The sequence below is a fragment of the Mytilus edulis genome, chromosome 13 (genome assembly GCF_963676685.1).
Source record: "Mytilus edulis chromosome 13, xbMytEdul2.2, whole genome shotgun sequence".
NCBI classification, from domain to species: Eukaryota; Metazoa; Mollusca; class Bivalvia; order Mytilida; family Mytilidae; genus Mytilus; species Mytilus edulis.
Window position 1 is genome coordinate 50,098,879 of NC_092356.1, and position 26,405 is coordinate 50,125,283.

Genomic DNA, 26,405 nt, shown 5'->3' on the forward strand with positions numbered 1-26,405 from the left:
TGGAATACCTAGAATCCTTTAAAAAGTTTCAAGTATTTTAACATCCTACCATTGTGTTTTTGTGCTATGGACTTTTTTCTATTTGCTTTCATTTTTAATTATGTAGTTTGTCTATACAGTGTCTTGAGGCTTTTTTGGTTTTTCTCTTTGTAGAAATAGTTATTCTTTTTACAGTGATAAAGATTATAATGCAATATTGACTGTTGTATCCCAATTTTGACATGTTTGCCATATTATGTTTGTTTGTTTTGCTCACATTGTTGTTAATATAATGGAATTTCGAGCAACTGTAACACAAGTGAGATGTTTAGCTAGCTCTAAAACCAAGTTAAATCCACTGCTTTTTACATAGGAAAATATCTGTAAGAAGTTCAGAATATGACATTATTTTTTTTTAAATTTGTTTGATGTCCATGCGATTTTAATTTTAACATTTTGACTTTAGTCCTGGTATCTATGATGAGTTTATTTATTAACAATTTTTTGCTTTACAAAAACAAATGTTGAATAATGCTTGAAAAAGGTTATCAAACATTATCTTCCAAAGAGAGCATTTATTAGAATGGGAAATCCCTGATAAAACATCCAAGAAATTGGGTTTACTTTGAAGGGTGCTCCTGATAAGTAGTCCTTCTCTGCATGTGGAACCTGTCAAACCTCTAGGTTGTTTTCTTGTGACAATTGTTTATTTTTTGGTCTATATATCTTTCTCTCTCTCATTATTTTGGATTTGTCTAATTCATACATTGTCAGCTGATTTCTTTTATCTGCACAAAATTTGTTATCTACTTTTTAAGGCACTGTTACAGGGACTTAGTTCACAAGTAGTCTGAGATTACTCTGACGTCCAACGGCTGTTTTGCCAGACAAGCTGGGGCTGCAGGGCCCCAGCTTGTCTAGCAAAACAGCCGTTGTATGTCAGAGTAATCTCGGACTAGTTCACAAGGTAAACACTTTGTAGCAAAAGGTATATTAAAGTAAACTATACTTCAAGATAATGCTAATCATGAAGAACTACATTTTAGTATGTTGAAGAGTTTATTGATAAAATCAATAAATAATATTTTCATAAAATGTCATAACTTTGTTCACAAATCATTCAACAATAATAATGCCATTCACATGTAAAAAATCCTTCAATTTTCACATATATACAAAACAATTGCAATTTATCTCCCTTTGTCATAATGAAAGGAATATTTATACTTATTTTTTTTCTTAAAAAAAAATGCCCCATTGCTTGTATTGATATTGGATAATATTCTGCCACAGTATTATAGCCTGCACTATAGAAGTGAATATAGTATGAATATTAAATATCCTTTATTTCCAATGTCTAGTGAGTAATCTATTTTTAAATTGTATTATTGAATTTTTATTGTATTTCTTAAAACATAATTATGTTCTGAAAAGTATTGTGTTATTATTACATAAACTGAGATAGATTTTTTCCTTTGGATATACTCATGACTGTTTTAAGCTTTAAGAGAAGACATTTTTTAGCTAACCATGTTCATCAAGGGAAATAACCCAGATTCAAATTTTGTAGATGTGATACCTTTCTACAGGTTTATTGGTCAAGGGAAGTAACCCAAATTCAAAATTGATACCTTTTTACAGGTTTATTGGTCAAGGGAAGTAACCCAAATACAAATTTTGTAGATTGATACATTTAAACAGTTTTTTTGTGCCACAAATATTAAAACAATAATATTGTAATACAATTTTTGTAGAAATCTGAAATAAACAAAACAATTTATGCATTTTTCAAACGTCTACGTTGAGATTAATATCATTCTGTGTATTTACTACCCATCCATCTAATTCTACACAATAATGGCCGACATCTGTTTATTATATCAATATTATATACAAGTAGACATTAAAACATTAGTGAAAGACAAATGTAACATTATACCATTATCACAAAACAAGAATCGTTGTCGTGCTAACCATACTCCCACTCTCATTGTCTCATTGGCAATCATACCACATCTTCTTTTTTATATATCTCACTCGTAATTCAAAGTATGATAAAATAATATGTTGATGTTTTCCAGATCTGTAAAGCTTGCACACATTGCTGTAAAGATGCTGATGAAATATGAAAATCATTCTTATAAGTTTTACTGAAGAATCGTGTGACACATACAGTTTTAAATTCAATAAACACATTGAAACATTTAAGGGAGCGTTAACAAGAAATAGGTGTATGACAGATCTGAAAATCAAGTACAAGTTACAATAAGTCAAGCAGCTGATCAAATATCTAGTCATTCTGTTCATTAGTACTTATAAAAATGTGATGGAAGTATTTGTTAAATGGATGGAAGGACAGACGTACAGACATGGTGAATGTAATATAGCCCCACCCCTCGAGTGGGAGAATGATACAAATATACTGTACAATATCTCAACAATACAGATCATAGAAGGCATAGCACATTCAATGCATATTCATAACACATATATTTTATCAACTTTATAAACCTCACAATTCACCCTAAATTTTGTGTTTCTTATAAAAAAAACTACCTACCTATTATTAACATCTATTAGTTTTACACTCTATAAGCTAACGGAATGTAGTTTTTTTTAATCCTGATTCAATAATTATTCCAAATGTCACTTTAATGAGCAGAATAATGTGCAAATGTTACGGATAATAGTCTAGTAAAAAAGATGACTTGAATTTCTGTCTTAATAAAATGATTTACTCAGCATCGTCTATTTTAATAACTATCTTTCAGAACTCCTTGCCAATGAAATGAAAACAGAAAGGTCCAATAAAAAATTGATTAAAAAGTGGCAGTGAATTAATTTGACTTTGAAGTGACTATTCCATTAAAATGAATGTTGAGGGTAGGAAAAAGAGAGGCCAAAGATAATAGAGGGATATCCAAACGCATGGAATGGTAGTTTCATTTATGATTGGTTGTCCTTTTCATGTAAGCTATATTACACAGAGGGTATGTTGGTTATTTACTAATGCCTACATACCCTCCCAGACCCATTTTAATGATATAGCCCTTACCTTAATTATGATAAAGATGAAATGTAATCCACATATGAATGCAAACAAATTTAATACTATGTATATTCATGGAGGGCAGTACGGTATATTGCTAAATAGTAAAATAAATGATACTTTTATAGTGTGAGCAGGGGCGGAACCAGCCATGTTCCCAACCCAGGATAAAGGGGGGTTCCAACTATATGTTCCCATTCAAATGCATTGATTGGCACCTGGATCCCCCACTGGTGAGTATATGCAATGCTTGTTGATCATAAGCTAATATACATGTATAATAAGGTGGTGACATGAGGTGTTCATTTCCTTAATCCTGCTTTTTTTATATAAATTTTCCCCATTTTTCACTTTTTTACCTCCTTTACCATCACATATGCAATTTTTCTCAGTTTGCTGAAAAACAGAAACCCTGTGAATACCAATTCCCTTAACACAAATTTTGTAGATGTGATGATATAACTCAACGAAACATAACTTTAGACATGAACACACACCATACAACTGATGAAACATGAAATAATACATACAAATGTACGCTAAACAAAATAGGTCTTAGGGAACATTTCAAAATACAAAAAAAAAATATTATTAAATGAATTAGTCTTTAATGTACAAGCTACCACAGACTGACCTCGTTCAAATAAAATAGTGAAAATTTTAAGCTAGAAGAATTTTTATTTTAAATCAGGTATTATTATTATTTGCTTTATCTCCTAACAAAATAGCAAGTATAAAGTAATGTGAAAAAAATATGTATTATAAGATGGTCCCTTGCACTTATATATTCATTAAAAGAAAAAGCATATATATAGATAAAAAAATAAAGAAAAGTGGCACTTGACCTTTTAAAGGTCATAAGATATGAGTTAGCACTTTACTAATGTAGACGTATAATGACTTTATTGCCATTTTTCATATGTACATATTTACATTCTAAATAAAACAATGTAACAGACATTATTTACACAAATATTCATAAACAGCCACAAAAACATAAAAAATGTCATAAAATTACAACATATATCACATTTATATTGCATAGCATTCAGACCTTCAACACTGCCTTCTGGAGTTTTATTTCTTTTATAATGATTATGGATGATTTAGATATAAAAATTTTATCTTCTTGAGGCAAAGCATCAATTTATCTCATAGCTTTTAATAATCATTACAATGTTAAAGTACAGATTTCCCCTTAATTCTCTGACTTAAGAAAAGCATGTACAACAAATTTAAAGATAAGATACTTCATAGTAAATTCTTACATAATATTATGACAGGTAAATTTCATTTCATAGACTACCTATAAATTTAATTTCATTTAAAATTTCTTTATTGTAAAAGGACCTTCTTATTCCTGTTTATAAAATTTCTACTAATTTTTTTAAATTGCTCAACTTATTGAATGCAAAATTTAAAGATCTGTGTTCAAGGCTAAACAAAACAAATATCTATTACATGGATTATGAACTTATGATGTTTAGTTAGAAAAACCACTTGAACATGTATTAGGGTCTGGTTGAGGGGTCTTTTCTTTATATTTAAACACCACATTATTCTCTTATCAGTGGCGGATCCAGGAGGGGGGTTCCCGGGGTTGGAACCCCCCTTTTTTTGGTCGATCAATGCATTTGAATTGGAGCATGTAGTTGGAACCCCCCCTTTACTCTGGGTTGGGAACCCCCCTTTTTAAAATGGCTGGATCCGCCCCTGCTTATCTTTACTTTTTGGTCTATTTTTCTCTATTCTTTATTTTCAAGCCCTTTATTCTGCATTTTCCCCCTATTATTCTATATTCAGTAAACACCCCCATCAAGTCCCTGTTGTATGTTACGTAGAGAGAGTACTGATAGGACACTGGATGATATTTCCAGCTGTTGGCCGCATTCAACCCAATTTTTTTTTTAGCATTCATGCTGTTAACTATCAACATTAAAAAAATATACAATGTCTATTTCTAATAAGAAAATTGATTGGATTGCTGATTTAATTAAACAGACAAAATTGTCCAATTGTGGAAATTTTGAAAAATTTAGGCAAAATACTAACACTTTTATACAGGTAGTTTGTTCATTCAATGAAACATACTTCAGTCAAAACAATCTTAAAACTTGTCTTTTTGATAATTTCTTTTTAATTTTCATAATATCACCAAATAAAAATGAAATTATTACATCATTACAGTAATTTTAAGGAAATGAAATTCCATTTTAAGAAATATAAACCTATTTAAAGAATGATCAAATATGACTACTAGTATTACATGACAATGACAAATAACTAGGAGAAATTTGTCAAAATGAGAATAAATTGTTGTACTTATCGTCAATTGTCCTTTGTGGGGCCCCTTATCTCATTGATGGTATTGTTCATAAAAAAAAAGTTATAATACTTACCCTCATTTAGATTTTTTTTAAATCTGATATGTAAAAAATTAGAATACTTTAATTCAGACAATATCATTTCAAGAAGATACTTGTTGCTGTGGGAAAACTTTTACTGAAATACTTTGACAAACACTCAGACAGATGGAAAGATGAAAACCAGAATATTCCTCCCCAACCCCTTTGGAGCTGGGGGTATTATTATGATCCACGAAAAAAAAAGTATTGCAAGGAAATCGTTGTTTACTTTGATCTTTTAATACTAATAAGAATACTGTTTTTGTTATTCGTAAGAATAAAACAATTATTTAACTGAATGTATAAGAGATATAGCTTATCTTCTAATATGAAATGGATCAAGTGTATAATACAAAATCTTGGGAATGTCAAAAACAATTTCTAATTTGTGTTGAAAAAAGTAAATTTGAAATGTTATATGATAAAATTCTTGGTCCCGATAACTCACCTACTACCTGTCTTTATATTTTATATCTACAACATACAGTGTATAATAAATGGAGGTGTGGAATGGGCAGAGTTGTGACAAAAGTTTTGCAGTGTATTCAACTTGTACAAAAAGCAATGAAGAAAAGATAACAAACTATTGTACTCAGTAACGGTTCTAATTATTAGCCAATCAAATCACAATAAACAAGAATGACTGACTAATACCTATATTTACAACTGCCAAAAATTGTTTACCTAAAAAAGTAATCTAAAGGGAATTATTAATACTAAGTTCACTTCCAATTAATCTTGTTACTTTCCTATGATTGCAATACTCCTAAAAGTTTTCATTTCATAACAAATGCCCATTGCTTAGTAATTATATCTTATCACACATAGCAGTGTTTGTCTATCGCTGAGATGTGTACATATCTGATCACACATTACTGTCTTCATCTGGCGGTGAGATCTGTACAACTGGATATTCAAAGTCTGCATCATTTGAATGACTTAACATATAGTCACTTGGTCGAGGTGCAATTTCGACCTCTAATTCCTGAGGGTCAAATTCTTTATCTTCAGATTCCTCCTCTCTCTGTTTTATGGCTTCTTCTGCATCAATCCTGCCTTGAATGGCATTACGAAGCTACAATTGTAAACCAATGATGTATGAGAAGGACTAGAAAAGATTTCATTGACTAAAGTGTATGAGTATAGTTACAAACAAGATTATTTGGTCTATTTATGTAATGCTTAAAATACATTTGACAATTATAGCTGAAAGTTATGTTGGTTTAAAGTATATTTGATTTTAGAGAAAATTTTGACCTAGAGATTACCTTTTCCCTTAAATTTCAAATAACTTTAAACTCAGAAATAATTGTTTGCTTAAGGCTATTCTAGAAAAAAAATATATGGGAACAGTGGGTTGATGTTGGATGGAACTTGAATTATTTTTGTATGGGTGGGGGCAGGTCACAAAGTTCAAATTGTATGGTTATGTATGAAAAGTTAAATGTAATAGTATATGTGATGGTCATTAAAAAAGCTCCTTCCAATCCCATTATTTAATGAATTCTAATCATTTCTTTGATTAATACCTGTCTATATCACATTAATACTAACCTGAAAAATCTCTTAAAAGTGTTTTAAACATCCCACAAAGTTATTTTTTATCAGTATCATTTGTCCCCACAAATACTGAACATATCAAGTAATACATGTAGATAATTTCAAAATTACTAAACATTTAAAATAATTCCTCAAATTCATGCTTTTTTTTATTTGACTGAAGTATAAGTTATCCCACATTTTATAAGACGATGAAACCTGCATAATTACTTAAATTTATCATATAACTTTTGGAAGAACATTAATTTTGTTTTTAAATTCCGATGAAAGCCTAGCTTTTTCTAATGTTTACTATTTAAGCATGTGCACCAAAAAGCTTAAGACTAATCTACTTTCATGTGAAATATTTCTTCATGCCTTTAATTTCATTTGTATTCAGATTGGTTGCTGTTGTCGAAGCCTCTTTCAGCACGCCAAACTTTATCATGGCGATGGAATCCTGTAAATACAGAGAGCCACCAATTTCATTTCATTCATTTTCTACTTACCACCTGAGAAATATACATACGGATATTACTTTCCTTACCAGTCCAGACTTCGCAATTAAAATAAAACATCTAGATGACGGAGATACTTCCAACCGGAACTACGTCACCTACATGCTTTACTCTACCTGTACCCCAGTTTTATTTTTTGCGCCGAAGAGTTCAGACGTTAAAAAATATTTTCAAAGTTATTTAATTTTATAAGTTTAAGACAATGAGAAGTGAAGGCTCGGATGCCTATGTCGAGGAAGACACTTCTTCTGTGTTAGAGGATAATTCAATGGCCTCCGACAAAGTCACTTCCGCTCCCGGGAAGAAAGGTAAGAAACGTACTTCTTCTCGTAGCAAGAAAGACAATTTATCAGACTTGGAAAGTCGTATGATAGCAAGAATTGAACAACAGGACAAGCAAGTCAATTCTATGAATGATAAAATGGGTAAATTATTAGATTTACTTCAAGACAAGCGTACTGACACCGGAAATGAAGTTCCAAGGTCAGAACATGAGTATCAAAATACGGTCACAGTCGAGGCATTTAGTGCTGCTCGCAGACCTCTTATCCCGTTGAATAGTGCTATTAATGAGCACCAAAATAGCGGTGATGATATTGACACACTATCTGTTCGAATTTCGGATTCGGAACGTCAAAATAGTGGTTTTTTATTCAGTGCAGAGGGCTCTGAGAATTCTAGAAATTCTGATCATGAAGATGTCAATACTTGTGACAGTAGATCAGTGTTAGTTAAATCTGGTGAACATGACAGGTTCCAGAAATATTTAGGTAACAGAAATGAGAAATCTTGTGAAACAGAGAAGCAAGATAATTCTGTGAGTCATACACTAGGTGACAAGTTTGGTCTAGATGCTTATACTTCGTTAAAGACTGAGAAAACGGGTTTAGTGTTAGAACAAAACCAAATTGATGTTTTACGTGGTTCTTGGAGATCAGAGACTCCTCACAAAATCACTAGTTATAAGGAAAATTATAGACTAAGTTTCCCAATAGATACAAGTTGTCAAGAATACTTTAATGTACCGACAATGGACAATACAGTAGAAAGTTTACTGATGAAAAGATATGGGCCAAAGGCTGCTTTTGGCAGAGTCCCAAGTTTATTTACTAAGAACTTAAAGTCACTTGAAAGGTTAGCTTATCAGGGTCAAGTTGCGGCCCGCATGGGATTGATCACGACTTGTTATTTGCAACAAGCAAGTGGAAATTTATTGGATAATTTAACATCTGATTCGCCAAATTTAGATAGTGCAATTCAGAATGTAAGAGACATTTTTGCTTTGTCAACCAAAAGTTTAGATCAGACAGCGAGAACTGGAGCTTTTCACCACATGATACGTCGTCGTGCTACCATGTATGATACAGGTCTAAATGAACTTAGAGACTATGCTAATACAATTGTGACTTTACCATTAACAGCAGATGGTATATTTGGTTCACAGTTTGATACCAAGATGAAAGAGAAAACTGACAGAAATAAACAATTAGCTGAAGTTTTACCTGATAATAGAAGAGTTACACTTGGTTCACAGTTGGGTAAAAGAAAACCAACGGCTACAGTTACTTCAGAGTCAACATTTGTAAAAAAGCCTAAATTTGACAGTAACTTTAAGATACCAAAGAAGAACTTTGGGGAGTTCAAGTCATCTGGTAAACAGACACAAGCTACCAAACCATGGGTAAGTTCTTTCTCTAATGTGAAGAAAAAGTATAGTTCCTGACGCCAAAAATCTAATGTTGTTGCCTCAGATACCAGTGGGAGGGAGGTTAAAACATTTTATTCAGGAATGGGAATCAATAACAGACGATCAATGGGTACTGAAAACTTTACAAGAGGGTTTGAAATTAGAATTTCAAGAAACTCCTCACTTGACAGGTATAAAACACACTTCTGTCAATGCGAGGAATCTACCTATTATTTTAGCAGAGGTAGAAGATTTAATAGAAAAAAATGCGATAGAGATTGTACCTCAAGCAGAGATACATCAAGGTTTTTACAGTACACTTTTTCTGGTTCCCAAGAAAACAGGCGATTTAAGACCTGTGATAAACTTGAAACCTCTCAACCAGTATCTGAGGAAGCAACATTTCAAAATGGACACTTTAACAAAAGTCTTGAATCTAGTAAAGCCCCAAGACTGGGCGTTGTCTCTCGATCTGAAAGATGCATATCTCCATATTCCAGTTCACAAAACACACAGAAAATTTCTACGTTTTTGCATACAAGGCAAATGTTACCAATTTGTAGCTCTGTGTTTCGGTCCTTCTCAAGCACCTCGAGTGTTCACAAAAATAGTTACTGTAGTAGCAGCTCATCTGAGAATCCAAAACATACGCCTAGCAACTTATTTGGACGATTGGTTGCTAGTGAATGCTCAAGAGAAAATGCTAATTTCAGACAGAGAGAAAACACTCAATCTTCTGATAAATTTGGGATTTATAGTAAATCTTCAAAAATCTTCTCTTATCCCATCACAAGAGATCACTTACATAGGGGCATTATTCAATTTCAAGAAGGAGATAGTTTCTCCAACTATGGAAAGAATTTTAAAGTTAGAAATGTTAGTGATAAGCATAATGAAGGGACACAATACAGCAAGAGATTATCTAATGTTGTTGGGTTTGATAGCGTCTTGCATAGAATTGATCCCCAATGCACGCCTTTATATGAGGCCTATCCAATTACATCTACTTCATTTCTGGAAACCATCCACCAGAGATCTTACTTATCAAATTCCATTTACTCAACACCTAAAAGATCATTTGAATTGGTGGTTGGACAGAGCAAACACTACCAAGGGCAAATCATTACACCAGTGGTCGGCAACCCTCACAATAACAACAGATGCTTCAAAGACAGGGTTTGGGGGTCACATGAACAATCAGATTTTTCAAGGTTTTTGGTCGGTTCAAGAACAGAAACAACACATAAATCTCTTGGAATTGGAAGCTGTAATTCGAACAGTACAACATTTCCTACCACAATTACAAAATCAAAATGTGCTACTCAAATGCGACAACACAACAGTCGTTCAATATGTAAACAAACAGGGGGGCACCAAGTCCATACACCTTTGTTACAAGACATGGTGTCTAATGAGAATGGCTATTCAGAACAATCTGACATTCAGAGCAGCTCACATAGCGGGGAAATTAAACGTTCTTGCAGATCATCTGTCTCGAAACAAAATACAACCCACAGAGTGGACACTGAACAATCAGATAGTTCAATCAGTGTTTGCAATGTGGGGAGAACCAACAATAGATTTGTTTGCCTCAGTACACAATCACAAGAGACCAGTGTTTTGTGCTTGGATACCTCATCCCAGTGCTCTAGCAGTAGACGCTCTGTCGATATCATGGGAAAAAATGTGGGCATATGCATTTCCACCAATATGTCTAATTCCAAAAGTACTAAAACACATGAGTCAATTCAATTGTCGACTAATTCTGATAGCTCCAATGTGGCCAAGAAGACATTGGTACACAGAGCTTCTTCAAAAATCAGTAGCAAGTCCAATAAAACTACCAATAAGGCAAAATCTTCTTTATCAACCAAAAACAAACATTTACCATCCAAATCCCGAAGTGTTCACGCTAACAGCCTGGCTGCTCTCCACAAAAATTTCAGAAATAAGGGATTTTCAAGAGAAACTAGAAAGCTTCTCAGAGCATCATGGAGATCTGGCACACAGCAAGACTATGCTTGTAAATTCAAAAGATTTCATAGTTGGTGTAGTGAACGGGAAAAAGATCCCTATGCAGCTACTTTAGTAGAATGTGCAGATTTTTTATCTCATTTGTACACTTCAGGTTTACAATACCGTACTATAGCAGGTTATAGGTCAATGTTATCGTCATTGCTATCTCCAATAGATAATGTTCCAATTGGGCAACATCCCTATATTATTAGACTACTTAGAGGGGTTTTCAATTCTAGACCGCCTAAAGTAAATTTAGTCCCAGAATGGGATTTACAAAAAGTGTTGGACATGTTGCAAAAGTCTCCTTTTGAACCTTTATTGAAAGCTGATATTAAATGCTTAACTTATAAAGTGGTTTTTCTTACAGCAATCACAACGTACAGGAGGTGCTCAGACTTACAAGCATTGAGGATAGGAGAGGGGTTTGTGAATGTTCAGAAGAAAGGACTTGTTTTCTTGAGACCAGGTTTATCAAAACAAGATAGACCAAATCATTATGGAACTAAAATTTTTGTGCCTTACTTTGAACACAATAAAAAATTGGATCCTAAAAGAGCCATTGCGATTTATTTGAAACGTACAGAAGAAACAAGGAAAGATGAAGGAAAACTTTTCTTGTCAACGGTTAAACCATTCAAACCGGTTACATCACAAACAATTTCTAGATGGTTAGTGAATACCATCAAAATGGCATATGAAAATACAGATTTTAAAGTTAAAGCTCACAGTACGAGAGCAATTGGACCTTCATGGGCCTTATTTAATGGGGCTAGTATGAAGAGTATTTTAGAGTCCGCTGACTGGTCTACTGATCAGGGATGGGGTTGATTACTTTAAAATGTAATTGATTAAATTACAATTACTTTGCTAATAAAATGTAATCGATTACATTACAATTACACCCTATTTCATATGTAATCGATTACATTAGATTACTTTTCTTTATTGTAATCATGATTACTTTAGATTACTAATGATTACATTGTATATTGCTATATCAAAGTTTTTTTATAACTTTTTATCCGCTTATTTTGGTGACATTTTTTAAAAGCCTTAATTTATTCATCTTTTAAAAGAATTTATAGACAAGACAGTTACAGTTACAGTGTAACATGTGTAATTTGATAATATAGCTATAGACAAGTGTCCTTTCTCTATGTAAAAGATGTAACTTTATTTTTAACTACAAATTGTAACCAACTACCTAATTAACAAAAAAAACTGACAATAAGGAAAAATTAAGTTTTATTGTCTGTTGGGACATAATTGACACATCCATTAATGTTTTTACAGGCGTTAATCACTACTTCCATTTTTTAAAACAAACAATGGGTGGGCTTGGGTATTAAAATTTCATTGTCTTAATAATGATATAAATAAAGTTAAAAGTGGTTGATTGTCATTATTTGTTTGAAAATTTTTAATACTTGATCTAATTGAAATTAATAGAATTATTGCCAGGTGAAAACACAAAACAGTTATGTAACTTAGGAAATATTATACATTTCTCTTTATATTAAGCAACAGTTTATTGTATTGATGAAACTTCTGACGTCACCGATTGTTTACTATGCATATTGTTTGCAATATTTATGCCATATGTATACACTGTACATGTACAAAATGTACTTGTTTATACTGGTGAGCCTTAAGGCTAATAAAGTTAATAAAGAATAAAAATAAGAAAGCACATATTATACCCGAATTTATGGAAAATAAAATTTATTCAATTTTGTCAATAAATGAAACCTGGTTTTAACTTCCATTTTGAATTAAGTGGGCTTATATATTTATGCCGACCGTCAAAGTCAAATAGGAACTAAATGTTTTCTGCATTTGAATTTCAATGTATTTATGTAAAAATATTGGGTAAACTAATATGAAATTGGAGTTAATATCAGAAGTTTTCAATCAAGGAAAACAAATGCTTTCAAGGCATATTCTTTTATCATTTGAGCTCAATTTCACAAAGAAATATTGGACAGTAAATTTCTTTTTGTAAACTGTTAAAACAAAATAAAACACTTGATGATCACATTAAACAAGGTCCCATCATTGTGATTACTAGTTTCATGATTTTTCATTCAAGCTTTACATTTCTTATTTTCATCTTGTCTATCAAAAACTATTTTCATATTTATACAAGATTTGTAATCATCAAGTAATCTTATGAATGTAATCTTAAAGTAATCTAAAAGTAATCATGATTACACCTGTTTTTTGCCATGTAATTGATTACATTACGATTACTTGTAATCAGAAATGGCATGATTACTGATTACATAGGATTACACTGCAAAATGTAATCGATTACAGCTGATTACGATTACTGATTACGATTACCCCATGCCTGCTACTGATACAACTTTCATCAAGTTTTATTTGAGAAATGTAGATGTTAAGGTTTTATCCTGATGTGTATATAACAGATTGTTTTTAAAATCATCAAAAAGACTGATATATTTTTAACTGTAATGTGCAGTTCGAAAAAAAAAAAAAAAAAAAAAAGATAAAAAGACTAAAGAAAAGAAGAAAAAAAATAAAGACATTGTAAATATTGTATAGTGTACAGAAGAATGTTTTTAAAAATGAACTAGTGGTATAAAGTAAAGATTATACCCAGGATGAAGAGACGCAGAGCCATAGAAAATTACCCTACCACCAGAGAGGTAAGGCTTTGTAATCTATCCCTATGTATATTTCTCAGGTGGTAAGTAGAAAATGAATGAAATGAAATTCTAAATTTGTTTTCAAATTCAGATTTTATGAATGAAGTTTTCTACTTACCACCTGATAATTACCCACCCAACCTCCCCACGTAATTTTCTATAGTAGTAATAAGGTTACTGAAAAAAATAGAAAAAAAAAAACAAAACTGGGGTACAGGTAGAGTAAAGCATGTAGGTGACGTAGTTCCGGTTGGAAGTATCTCCGTCATCTAGATGTTTTATTTTAATTGCGAAGTCTGGACTGGTAAGGAAAGTAATATCCGTATGTATATTTCTCAGGTGGTAAGTAGAAAACTTCATTCATAAAATCTGAATTTGAAAACAAATTTAGAATTTTTGGCCGGAAAACAGTCCTGTTGAAGTTGATTAAGAATGAAGTAGAACTCATTTTTAAATTCGCAACCTCAGAGACAACAGGCTAGTAATCACTGCAGATAAACTACTTAAACCACTGGGCCACTGATGTCCTAAAGTAATCAGTGTGCTTTCCTTATTCCTTATTTTTTTTTAAAGTCTCTTAGTTGTAGTTGATATCAAAGACCTGTCTGTAAAATTTACTCAGCTATTCAAAGTATTTATCAGTTTAAATTCCCATGATTTTTGTCAATGTTCTTTTAGCCATGATGCTGTCATGCTTTCTTCAACATGCATTTTTTTTTACATACAAACTTAGTCAAAATTTATATAAATTTAGAACATTAAGTTTTTTGATGCACATGAAAAGCAAACATTACAAAACCAAGCCTTATCTGTCAATTCATTTTTCATTTTCCTCAACCTTTTAAAAATATAAAATTCTTACCAAAAATATAAATTTAAAATGATTAAATTTTCGGCAGGTGTCATTGATCCTTGTTTTTACTTACATTAACAGAACGTAATAGCTTAAAGAGAAAATGTCAAAATACACAGTTTTTGTAACTTTTTCTCTATGAAAAGTGACTATCTGCACATCTCAAAATACTGGGTGATATCCATTTTCACCAATGCCAAGTGAGCATCCCTGTTTACATAATGATACCGTATAGCGGGTTTTTTGCGAGGTGAAAATTTCACGATTTTCATTGAATAAGGTATATGAAATATTTTGGCAGATTTAAAACTTTTTTATCAATACATTTATTTGCATATACACTTTTAAAATGACAATTTTGTTCTGTCCGCAAATAATTGAAAATTTACATCCTGCGAAAATAACCTGCTATATGGTAATACCTAATTAATTTACATTTGTGCCAAAAAATATGATTGCTCAATTTTTCGACTACTTATAAAATTATACAACTTATATGATTTATGGAAATCTACACAATTTAAACCCTTTTTCCCAAATGCATAGTTGTGATTGTGATAGATATTGACTTTTTATAAAATATCCTACAAAATTGTTATTAATAAGTTCAAAAAATTATTAACTTCTTGTAAATTTAAAATACTTTGAAATAGGGTTTTTTAACAACAAATAAAAAGTGTAAGAAACTGATTTTAAATTGAAAATAGTCCTAATACTCATTACTCCTTTAATAAAATAAAATAATGAAGACAAATAAGTTTGAAAATAATTTTAATGAGAAGACAACTCACCTCTTGTAAACCACATACACCACATAATTTTCCTGTATTTGTAACATAGGCACGACTTAAACCCAGCAATGAAAATAAGGAATGGACCTGTAAAAGAGATCTTTATTGTAAAGTGCGAGTACATACGAGAGAATAATACATCTATTACCCCAATTTTAAATAAAACTGATTATTTTATTTTTTAGTTCGCATCTTGACTAAGTTGCACACCTAGGAATCTAGGACATGAATTCAAAACATTAGATTTTTGAATCTAGACATTATGATGAAGAGAATCATTTTCATGGTATATGCGAACATTACTTTAAAGCTTTTTTTAGCCCAAAATTAAGTAAATTAAAACAGGCAGTAAAAAGAAATCCAATCAATATTTAAACATTCTAAAATATTAAATTCAACTAGATCTATCAAATATTGAAAAAAATGTCATGAAGTTTCCCTAAACTGTACAAACCTTGTGTAAAGATGTTCTTTCTACCAGCTGGAATGGAGCTGGATCTATCTGACAACCCTCCCATTCTATTGTCTCCAGTAACTTTTCCTCTTCCCATTCTTTTTGCTGCAAAATATTGAAGTTTTATATAATTGCTAAAACACAGCTGTTTACAAATGTACATGCATAGATTATAAAAAGATCTGGCAAAGCATAATTAGTATAAAATAAACTGAAAAATTACACTCTCAGTAGTATAAATGTCTGAAATTCTACATTTCACATGGTTTCAACTCTCCATATGTTGTCAGGAGCCTCGAAATATTTTACCTGGTAGTACAACTACAAGGCATCCAACCTCCATGTCAACTCAATACTACATGTACCCACATGATAAATAAGTATAAGAATATAACCTACACCATTGTTCCAGCTAGGCCTTTTCAGATGGCTCAGCGACCATCCTTTTTAGAGTGGCCCCCTATGCTCTTTTGACAGTTTCCAGGGCACCCTTTGCCTTTTCATGACTGCTTAACAAAATGTTTGCTTACTCAATATGCTCTGGAGTACTAAGATGATATTAAATTTCTGTTAAACCTACCTTATCTTCTGGCAAATTGCTAATTTTAACTGGCTCTGGAGGCTGAAATTATAAAAAAAAAGTACTGTGAGCTAATGATTTATACTAATAACTTATAAACAGGTTCACCACCTTTTAAGAGCAATTTGTTCTATGGGAATTCATCCCAAGAAATTGAAAGACATATAAACCTATTGCCACCAGACTCTGCTGCTTTTTCAAAGCAATTTGTTCTAAAAGACTATTAACAGTAATAAGAACTGATTATAAACAATCTTTCCATAGCTTGAAAAACCAATTGAAAACATTTCGCCATCAGTTTTTATTTTATAATTATGAACAATAACATTACTTTAAGGTCTATCTTACTATTATAAAATAAGGAGATGTGGTAAGATTGCCTATGAGACAGCTAGCCACCAAAGTTTAAATGAAGTGAATGAAAGAAATTATAGGCAACCATAAGGCATTCAACAATGAAAAAAAACTGTACCCTATGAAAAGCAGGAGATGGAAAATATGAAACAATTCAATTGAGAAAACTAATTCATTTAGTAGAGATTAAGCTTACCAGTTTCACTTTCTTCACTCTTCTCTTTTCTAAACTTGGTAAATTTGAAAAACTGGATTTCTGCAAATGGAAAGAGAATATAATGTTACTATGTTTCAACAACTTGTTTTCATATTCTGAATTATTCATTGCACAATAGGTCTTTTTAGTAATTTTTCAAATGGGCCATAATTTCCTCCAAATCTTAGTTACAGAATATCTAACTGTAAATTATTGTTGGCATGCTTTATAAGTACAATCTGGCTAGGGGTTGTGGATGAGAATATTTTCCATATTTCCCTCGACAATGATGGTCAATCATAGGATGCAAAGTGATGCAATATCTCAAAAAGACCAGGCCAAAAAAATATATTTTGCATATTTGATCATATTTCCCTGATACATTTATGGATACTAAGGGCTGTTTTATTTGGGTAAGAAGGTAGAGCAAATCAGGGGCTGATCCAGCCATTTTAAAAAGGGGGGGGGGGGGTTCCCAACCCAGGACAAAGGGGAGGGGTTCAAACTATATGACCCCATTCAAATGCATTGATCAGCCAAAAAAAGGGGGAGTCCAGCCCGCGTACCCCCCCCCCCCCCCCCCTTTCAAATTCTAAAATGAGCATATGTAAGCTAAATATACTAAATTGTAGGAAATTTTTGCAAGGATTTTATCTTCATGATTGCGGTAAAACCGTGAAAATATCCCATTATAAATTTTATCTTTAATCAAGGAAAAAATGTGACAATAATTCTCATGTCAGATGTAACCTCTGAAATCCCCAAATTGACAGTACTTACATTTATAAAGAATGGAACATCTTCTACTATGCTCTCTTTCCTTGTTCCTGCTAACTTTCTGTAGTAAGCATTTATCTCAGCTAAAAATAAATAAATGTTTAAACTATACCACAAATTCTATAATAACATGGATGATTTCTTGGTTTTGCCAAAGTCTACACACAAACCAATAAAAATTGTGGTTGACTTAACACAAGAAATCCAGAAAATTGGCATACCTGCCAACTTTTCAAAATTCCCATAGGGGTTTTATGTGCAAGATGGGTCTTATAATCCTACAAAACCTACAAGGGGCCTTCAAGTATATTTTAATGTTGTTTTTTGGCTTCTTCATACTTTTAAAAGCCTATAGCCATTGTAAAATTAATTGTTTTGATTAAAATTGTGGCAACTTTGCTCTTTCAAAATTTCCATTTCCATGGGGGAAATCCCTGCAAATAATGACAGTTGGCAGGTATGAATTGGTGTTCCACAATAATAATGAAGCCACAGTATAGTATTGATAGACTTTATTTCCTACCTTTTAGATCTGTAGCACTCCCAGATTTTACAGGAAGTCTGGAAGCTGATGTTGACTTCTTTAATATACCCCTCAATGGTACTTGTATTGTATGATATTGCCTTATGTCCTTCTCTTCAGCTGTTAAATTATCTTCACTTTGCTGAAATAACATAAAAAACATGATTTTATTCTTTTTTCTTGAAATGTATATTTTTCAATAAAAAAATCATGTTAGTAGCCAGTGGATTTTAATCACGTTTATGCTATCTAAGGTTGTTTTTTCTATCTTTTCTATCTTTGCAATGATATAACCAGCATACAAGACAACAGGGAAAATCTAAACTAGGCAAACCCCTATATGCAAATCAAAGTATTTTCTAATTAAGAAGTATGTGACAAATCTGTAAGGGCACAAATAACATCTCATTACAGCTGAATTGTTGACAAAATATAAAATCATTCTTTTCTGTAATTTCTAAGGACAAGAGGATTGCAATATAGGTATTACGTCATATTGCTATATAAGTTGCTGAAATATATCATTATTGTTTCTACAGGTCTTTCAAGGTTAAAATCATGGGAATATTTATACACCTTAGATTCTTACCCATTAGCAATGGCATGTTATTTTTTATATGACATAAGATAACATGTAATACCTGCAATCTAGATTTAATAATGTTCTACTCAGGTGCATTGATCACTTAATAATGATAACCAATACTAGCCTGATAACCATGTTTGTCTGTATATAAGAGTTGCTCTCTAAAGTGATTATATGTGCTTAGGCTGATCCTGTGTCATTGTGAAGGGTTTTCTGTTTAAGGGTTTGGGTACTAAAGGCTAATGGGAATAGGTTTGTGTATAGCACTAGCTAGATGCATCATCTGTTCATGTTAAAGGTATGCATGTTTTATTGTCACAATTAAAATAAATTGAACCAAACTTGTTGGCACAGACTAGGACACATCAAATTATAATCTTCATATATTTTTTTAAAAACTTTACAAATATCAGCCAATGTTATGATTCTTAATCTGCCTCTGTATTTCAAGGTTGACATGAAAAGATGGCATATTTTCTACAAGTCGTTTCATGAGTTACATAAGAAGGGTTCTACTGTATCTAAAAGTCCTTTCAGAGAAAGGATTTTACTGTAGCTACAAGTCCTGTCATTTGTAATTCTAAAATTTCAAAAATATAATCAATTTATTCACGCACCATTAAAAATAGTCTTAAATCTGAAAAAGAAATAAAAAGGCTGGAAGGATGAAGATTGGACAAGGAAAAGAAGAAAAAACATACAAATAAACTCTGGATGATCAAGTTCCTATGTTAGTTATTAAATCAAAACTTCTCTGAATCAAATAGATATGATATATATCGGATCAATCATTTTCTAATTTAAACATTGACATCTTTGCACTGGTTAATGTTTTTTTCTTCTAATGTTTGAACAATTAACAGCTAAATTAAAATAATAAACTGTTAATTAAGAAGTTATTTATTAGTTAGTCTTTACCTTCCATACTGTTGCAATTGTTGATCAAATTCTAAGTGGACTTATTTTAAGTGCAATTTTAATTAATGTGAAACAATATCCTGTCACATTTTTTTCGCAATTATTATCATTTCAAAAATTGCCTTTTGACATTTAAATTCAGTATTTTACTATCATTTTGATTCCAGTAGGTCAAATGTATGTAAAGGTAAACATCAGTGAAGGGGAGGGGAACGAGTATCATCTTGGTTATACAATCCATTTGTTTTATTTTATGACTAACTCTTATTGATACAATGCAGCAGCATGTGGAAAGAGAATGCAGCGTCTAATGAGAATTTGTTGTACTGTTGTAAATTACCGATTTTTACCTCATATTTTATTTTTACTCGTTTCTCCTATAAAATAAACCATATATAACACATCTATATATCAATGTTCTGGACTATAGCAAATTAACACCTGCTGTAAATTTAGTAATATTTCTTAATATTTAAATGTGTTTAGAAAGATGTACAAGAAAAAACATTGAAAAATTAGGAATCAATACTACATTCTAGATCAGACCTCCAGGTTTCGGGTCTCTAGCTTCTATGAATTAATTAATCTAAAACAGAAGAAAATACCACTTTTGACCATTCTTTAAATTAAAAATACACATATGATTTAACACAAAATGACAACATATAAAAAAGAAGATGTGATATGATTGCCAATGAGACAACTATCCACAAAAGACCAAATGCAAAATGACACAGACATTAACAACTGTAGGTCACTGTACGGCCTTCAACAATAAGCAAAGCCCATACCGCATAGTCAGCTACTTGTTTTTGTGAATTGATTATTTTTCAAGAAAGTTTTAGATTTGTAAAATTGCAGACTTTTTCTTTTGGAAATACAAAAACAAAAATATCTTGTTGCATTTAGTTGTGAAAAATTAAGAATTTACATGACATGTAATATAACACAACTAGATATCTCATTTTGTTGTAATGCTATGACATATTATTTTGGGAATCAAATTCATGTATTATTCAAACATGTAAAGATCTATTTCTAGCATCTTCTAAAAAATGACATGATATTTAGTACTTGTATTACCTATATTCTGTTAAATCAAAACATATGTTCCATTTATAAATTCACAAAATACTAAAATCAATGGCTGTTCTATCAAATGCAGGGATACATTAGACACAAAAACATATCATTTATATAATACATGCAAAGATTTATATAAATTTACAGGTGTTGGTAAAAACAGCTCTAAAATACATTCAGGGTAAATTCAACTTCTACATGAAAACAAAACACTTAATTCTACAATGAAACCATAGAGAAAGAACAATTCCCGGGGGACTTCATTGGTTTAAATCAAAGTACATTTTCATGTGCTACCAATAAAGACTCGATTTCCTCAAAAATTAAAATACAAAAAGTATAGGCGCTATATGCTTCAATACATAAAAAGTGTAGGCATATTCTATACACAAAAAATACTGTAAACCAACTATTTTTTTGCGAATACAATTTTGTGTTTACTTCTCTCCGGCATCCTTAACTACTATTCATTTTTTTTTAATGATTTTCTAATTTTTCTTAATGTATTTTTGGAAGAAAGGTCCAAGTTTTGCTCATTTGGGACGATTCAAATATTGTGTTATTTTTCTACTCTCAATAGTCAAGAAAAAAGTCCCCTACCAACGAAAAGCAAGCTAAAAATTAGTTGGTTTACAATAATCACGAAGCTAATTAAGTATGTACATTTACAAATTTGTTATAGAGTATTTGAATTAATTTAAAATACAGATAATATCATAATCTTTTTTCAAGCTATTTCACACGAATTGTTTAGTACATTGTACATGTACTATTTTGTACTACAGTTAGACACCTCTATACAAAAACACATTGCCTTTATTAAGACTACAGTAGGAAAATACAATCCTCAAATAAAATGTACAATTGTTCATGAAATGACAATATCCCCTTCCTTTTATTAACAGCTTACCAGCATTATAAAAAACATGGACTGAAGCTAGTTAGAAAATTTGTTAGGATATTTAACTACATTATCTTGTGAATTTGTAATTAATAATATATGTGACTGCAATAAAGCAAAAATAATTAAAATGGTGTCAAAATCAATGCTTGCGTCAAGATCTTTATAGCCTCAACTATAGACGATCACACAGAGGAAGCCATCTCCGTTAAGTAGAAACTTATTATTACTTGATGCTGTAGAATTTTAGTTTGTGTCAGAAGTCGTACCAATAGGAAAAAGAAAACTAGGGTATCAATGATTGGCAAAGGTATATATTACAAAAAACTTTAACTCAGCATGTAAAACACAAATGCATCAAATCTTTAAAGGGAGTCTATCATTAAAAGAATAAATTTCAAGATTTCAGTCTTGAACTTTTGATTTAAGACTGCATCTGTTTTTCAGCCACAAAATAACACAATAGTGTTGAAAGAGTGTTAAACACCAATTAATCAATAAATCAGTTGTTGCAAAACTGATTCTCCATCTGAAAGATTTTAAAAAGATACCCTTAAAAAGATCCTTTACCAAATAATCCAAAAATTACCAAAAATGACAAGAAAAAGGAAATAAAGAGGGAGCCTAAACCACAAAACTGTGTTAATGACGTGATACCTTGTAGAATTGTTGATGCTTTAAAAGGTTGCAAACTGAACATTCTACCACAACGACAAGCATATCTATTTTCTTGCAACTAATCAAATCTTTTAAGGGTGTTCCATTGGCTAAAGAAAATAAAATTTAATTTGTTTTTGACACAAAACATAGCACTCCCCACTGTCCCCAGTTTCCTTCTCTATGTTTTATTGCACTGGACTCGTAAACTCATCAGAGATACCAGGAATTGAAATTTTGTACCCCAGTCACACATTATGGAGGGGCCTGATAGGGGTGTCTCATCATGATTCACGAGCTGATTTTTTTGTCAATCACGATTCACAGAAAATAAATTTCCATGATCACGGATCACGAAAATATAAAAAGAGTAATAAATCTGTAGAAATACAGATCACGATAGCGAAAATGTGCCGATCACCAAGAATGAAAATAATCCATCAGGCCCCTCATTATGCTTAAAAAAGACTCATCAGTGACACTTGAATAAAAAAAGTTAAAAATGTATGTTAATATTGCTAAATAAATATTTCACTATGGAAACCCCAAATTTCAACTACATGTATTTAATTTGGAGGTGCCTTAGTACATACCGGTAGTTTGAAGTAATTCTGTCAAAATTTCCACAGACATACTGTTTTAGTAAAATTTTATTTTAATGTCCAACTATTTTTTATCAATACCTGGTACAGTCTAAAAAGATTTGACGAATTGCAAGAAAATAAATACGCTTTTAAAGGTGAAATTAATGCTGTTTACCTCAGAATCATCCTCATCATCGTCCTAATTTAAAATGGAGTATTAATTTTCTTCATTCAAAAATCAAACATATTTATTCAAGAAGAAAATAATGAAACAAAATAGGCGAGTAAATTAGATTAATAAGTATGATTGACATCAGAATGCATAGACCAATCATAATATGATACTAAACAGGCATTCACAGTTATTTGAAAGAAGATATGAAATTGAAAGATATATTTTTTTTTAACAAACATGATCACTTCCTTTTTTTTCTTCTTCTGCCTTTTAAAAAGTTATAAACAAAACATTTTCAGCTTACACAGGATTCATGAATTCATAGACTTTGTGGTATTTTCCAATAAGATTTCTGATGGTAATCATTAACATGAATTAAAAATTTAACTTTTCTAATTTCTGATACTGAAAAGCTTGGGACCATCATCATTGAAAAAATGTCTTCTTAATATCAAAACTACTGGTACCGAAAGTATTCAAGTGGCATTCACCTTGTGCAAAGATAAACTGTCTGGCAAACAACCAATGTTATTGCCATATTTAATAACAATGCAAAAATGTTAACGAAGCTGTGCAATGAACAAGTTACCTGGATAATGATTTTGGGAATGTTTAGGTGATTGTCCTGTATAAAATTTAAATACATGTAAAACATATGAAAGGCGTCAATATTAATTAAAAAAGTTTTCAATGTTTATTCTTTATTTTTTTCTGCAATGAAAATCCTAAGATTAAAATAAGACATAATTTTTTTCATGATTTCGAAATCTATTTTACTTTTTGCATAAATTCGGACAAATTTCCAAAAATTATCTGGATAAGTATTAATATAAATAGGACACTAACATTTGTAATTTGAACGTGTTATTCCTGTCCTTTAAATTTCTGTCTTGAATAAAATTCAAAGTTGTACGAATAAATAAAATATACATACTGAACTTGATAAGGACAGTTTACGCCCATGTACTGAGTTTAATGGAATGTCGTCAACTTTTGACACATGGAATCGTGACTTTGGTGTCAACGCCCTAAATTGACTATCAATAAATGGCGGAGGTGTGGTTGGACGTGAAGCTGATCTGGAATTTGGTGCTGAAGTCTCTGATAGTTCATCATCTGACAGATCATCAATAGAACCCTGGGGCACAATTTTCTGATCGTAACTTAAATGTACGTAAATTATTCTTTCAAGTTCATATCGTTGTACAGATCCTAATAATATCATGGAATCTACAAAAGAAAGAATATCCACATTTAAATTATCATTTGTGCTGGACTTTATACTTGATTTTGGGACTACAACTTCAACCTTTATTCTGCCTTTTAACTTTTTTGATTGGAGTGTCACTGTTGAGTCTTTTAAACTGGATTTATAATGAATTTCTTTGTATCCTATCTTCCTAACCTACTTAATTCAGCCATCTTTCTATTTTCCTTACTCAATATTTTCCGCAATGAGACAAATATTCTTTAATCAACCTGTTCACCAAAAATATGTGTGTTTGTTTTATTTTTATTAAATCAGATATTATTTGTTTTTACAGCTCTTGTCTCTTCATCTTTTCATATTCAATACAGTAAAATAAGTTTGAAAATAGAAACCACAATATGCATGAATCAACGAAATAATAATGGGAGAGATCCGTTTGCGCCAAAAATGCGTCCTTTTGCGCCACAACTTTTTTTCTCTAATGCTACGTTTGCGCCACCTGTTTAAAAATTACATGGTATCAATTGCGCCAAAAATAAAATATACGATTGCGCCAAAAAAACCATCTTCTGCCCCGCATACAAAGAAATTTCAAGTTAGCTTCACAACCGAGAATAACATAACAATACCACTATCAATATCATTTACTAAAACAAACTCTTCTTCTTTATTTGTGATCACTATACCTGACTTCAATTTTTTGAAATTCTACTGAACCTTTTGGTTGGGCAGGGAACAGTTATCTTCTCTCTCTGTACATAGACTGTCTTATGAACTTCAAGTAATTTTTCTGTAGATGTTCCTCTTCATGATGGAATAGCTCCGAACATATGATCTTAGTTGGCCTTTCGGATATATTTTCTGTAGCTTTTCTTTTGCATGCTGTTCGTAGTATTTGACGCTCTAACCTTTGTGGGTCTGTCTCATGTGTATGTACAAGACTTCCCCTCAGACACAAATGATACTAAATATATATTAATCTTTAATATGTACGATCAATATGTGTTCAGGTAAATTGGCGCAAATGAGTTCCGAAAACTGGCGCAATTGATACATTTGAAGAAAAAAAATTTGGCGCAAATGATACCCCTGAAAAACAGTAATTGGCGCAAAAGGAGTGTTGCCATAATAATAAGGGGTACTACGTGTACATCTTTGTTGACACTACCTACCTGGGGCATCAACAAAGGGATAAGATTTATGTGCTGTGTTTGACAGCAGGTCTTGTAAATCTTTGTATGTTGATATCAGTGTTATAAATTGACAATCTTTAACCATGATATCTTCAATAAATATGTTCCAGGCACTGAAAGAAAAATATGTATAAAATTATTATTTAGACATTAATGTTTCCATTCTCTTTCTCTGAAAAAGTGGCTGTATCTAACACTTTATTTTCTAAATGGCATAACATTTAGTCCTGTGGATTCGATTATTTTTGTTGGTACCAAAATTTTATGAATTGAGGAAAACTTGCATTTTCACAGGTATATGCTTTTGTGGTTTTGCCAAAGTGGTCATATATTTGTAATTTGTTGAACATTTAAATTTATAGTTCAAATTTATTCAGCAAAAAATTGGTATCCAACATATAATTATGAATCCGCAGTACTTAATTTTATTTCCATGTATACAGGACAGTTGTAAATGAGCATGTATTTTTTTTTTAATTCTACATAACATGGCAGCATGGCTACATTTCTCATATAGGTAAATTTATAATGGTAATAAATGAATAAGAATATACCTAGGGTGTAACAATTTCTTAAAATTTGCACTGTGGCATGTAAATTGAAAGGTTTAAATTTGATACAAAGTGGTTGATTTACCATATGGAAACTAAGATGACTGATGATTTGAATGACTTATGGAGAGACTGACTGGCAGATGAGTCATGG

At 31.4% G+C, this 26,405-nt stretch overlaps 2 protein-coding genes across 2 annotated transcripts in view; one reads left to right on the forward strand and one right to left on the reverse strand.

Moving 5' to 3' along the window:
* Positions 1-1,019: 1,019 nt before the first annotated feature.
* LOC139500813 (chloride channel protein 2-like) overlaps positions 1,020-26,405 on the reverse strand; it is a gene marked incomplete in the record, with an annotated part of 75,661 nt that continues 50,275 nt past the window's right edge. Inside the window, 11 exon segments of the mRNA XM_071289682.1 lie at positions 1,020-6,508; positions 15,510-15,596; positions 15,964-16,068; positions 16,544-16,585; positions 17,094-17,153; positions 17,874-17,953; positions 18,394-18,535; positions 23,298-23,321; positions 23,887-23,922; positions 24,232-24,527; positions 25,680-25,813. Of these exon segments, the coding sequence (XP_071145783.1) occupies positions 6,299-6,508; positions 15,510-15,596; positions 15,964-16,068; positions 16,544-16,585; positions 17,094-17,153; positions 17,874-17,953; positions 18,394-18,535; positions 23,298-23,321; positions 23,887-23,922; positions 24,232-24,527; positions 25,680-25,813 (1,216 nt within the window).
* On the forward strand, positions 7,460-12,003 carry LOC139500814 (uncharacterized). Its single transcript, XM_071289683.1, has 2 exons — positions 7,460-9,171; positions 11,564-12,003. Exons 1-2 carry the CDS (start codon positions 7,693-7,695, stop codon positions 11,603-11,605), a joined length of 1,521 nt encoding a protein of 506 aa, XP_071145784.1. The 5' UTR covers positions 7,460-7,692; the 3' UTR covers positions 11,606-12,003.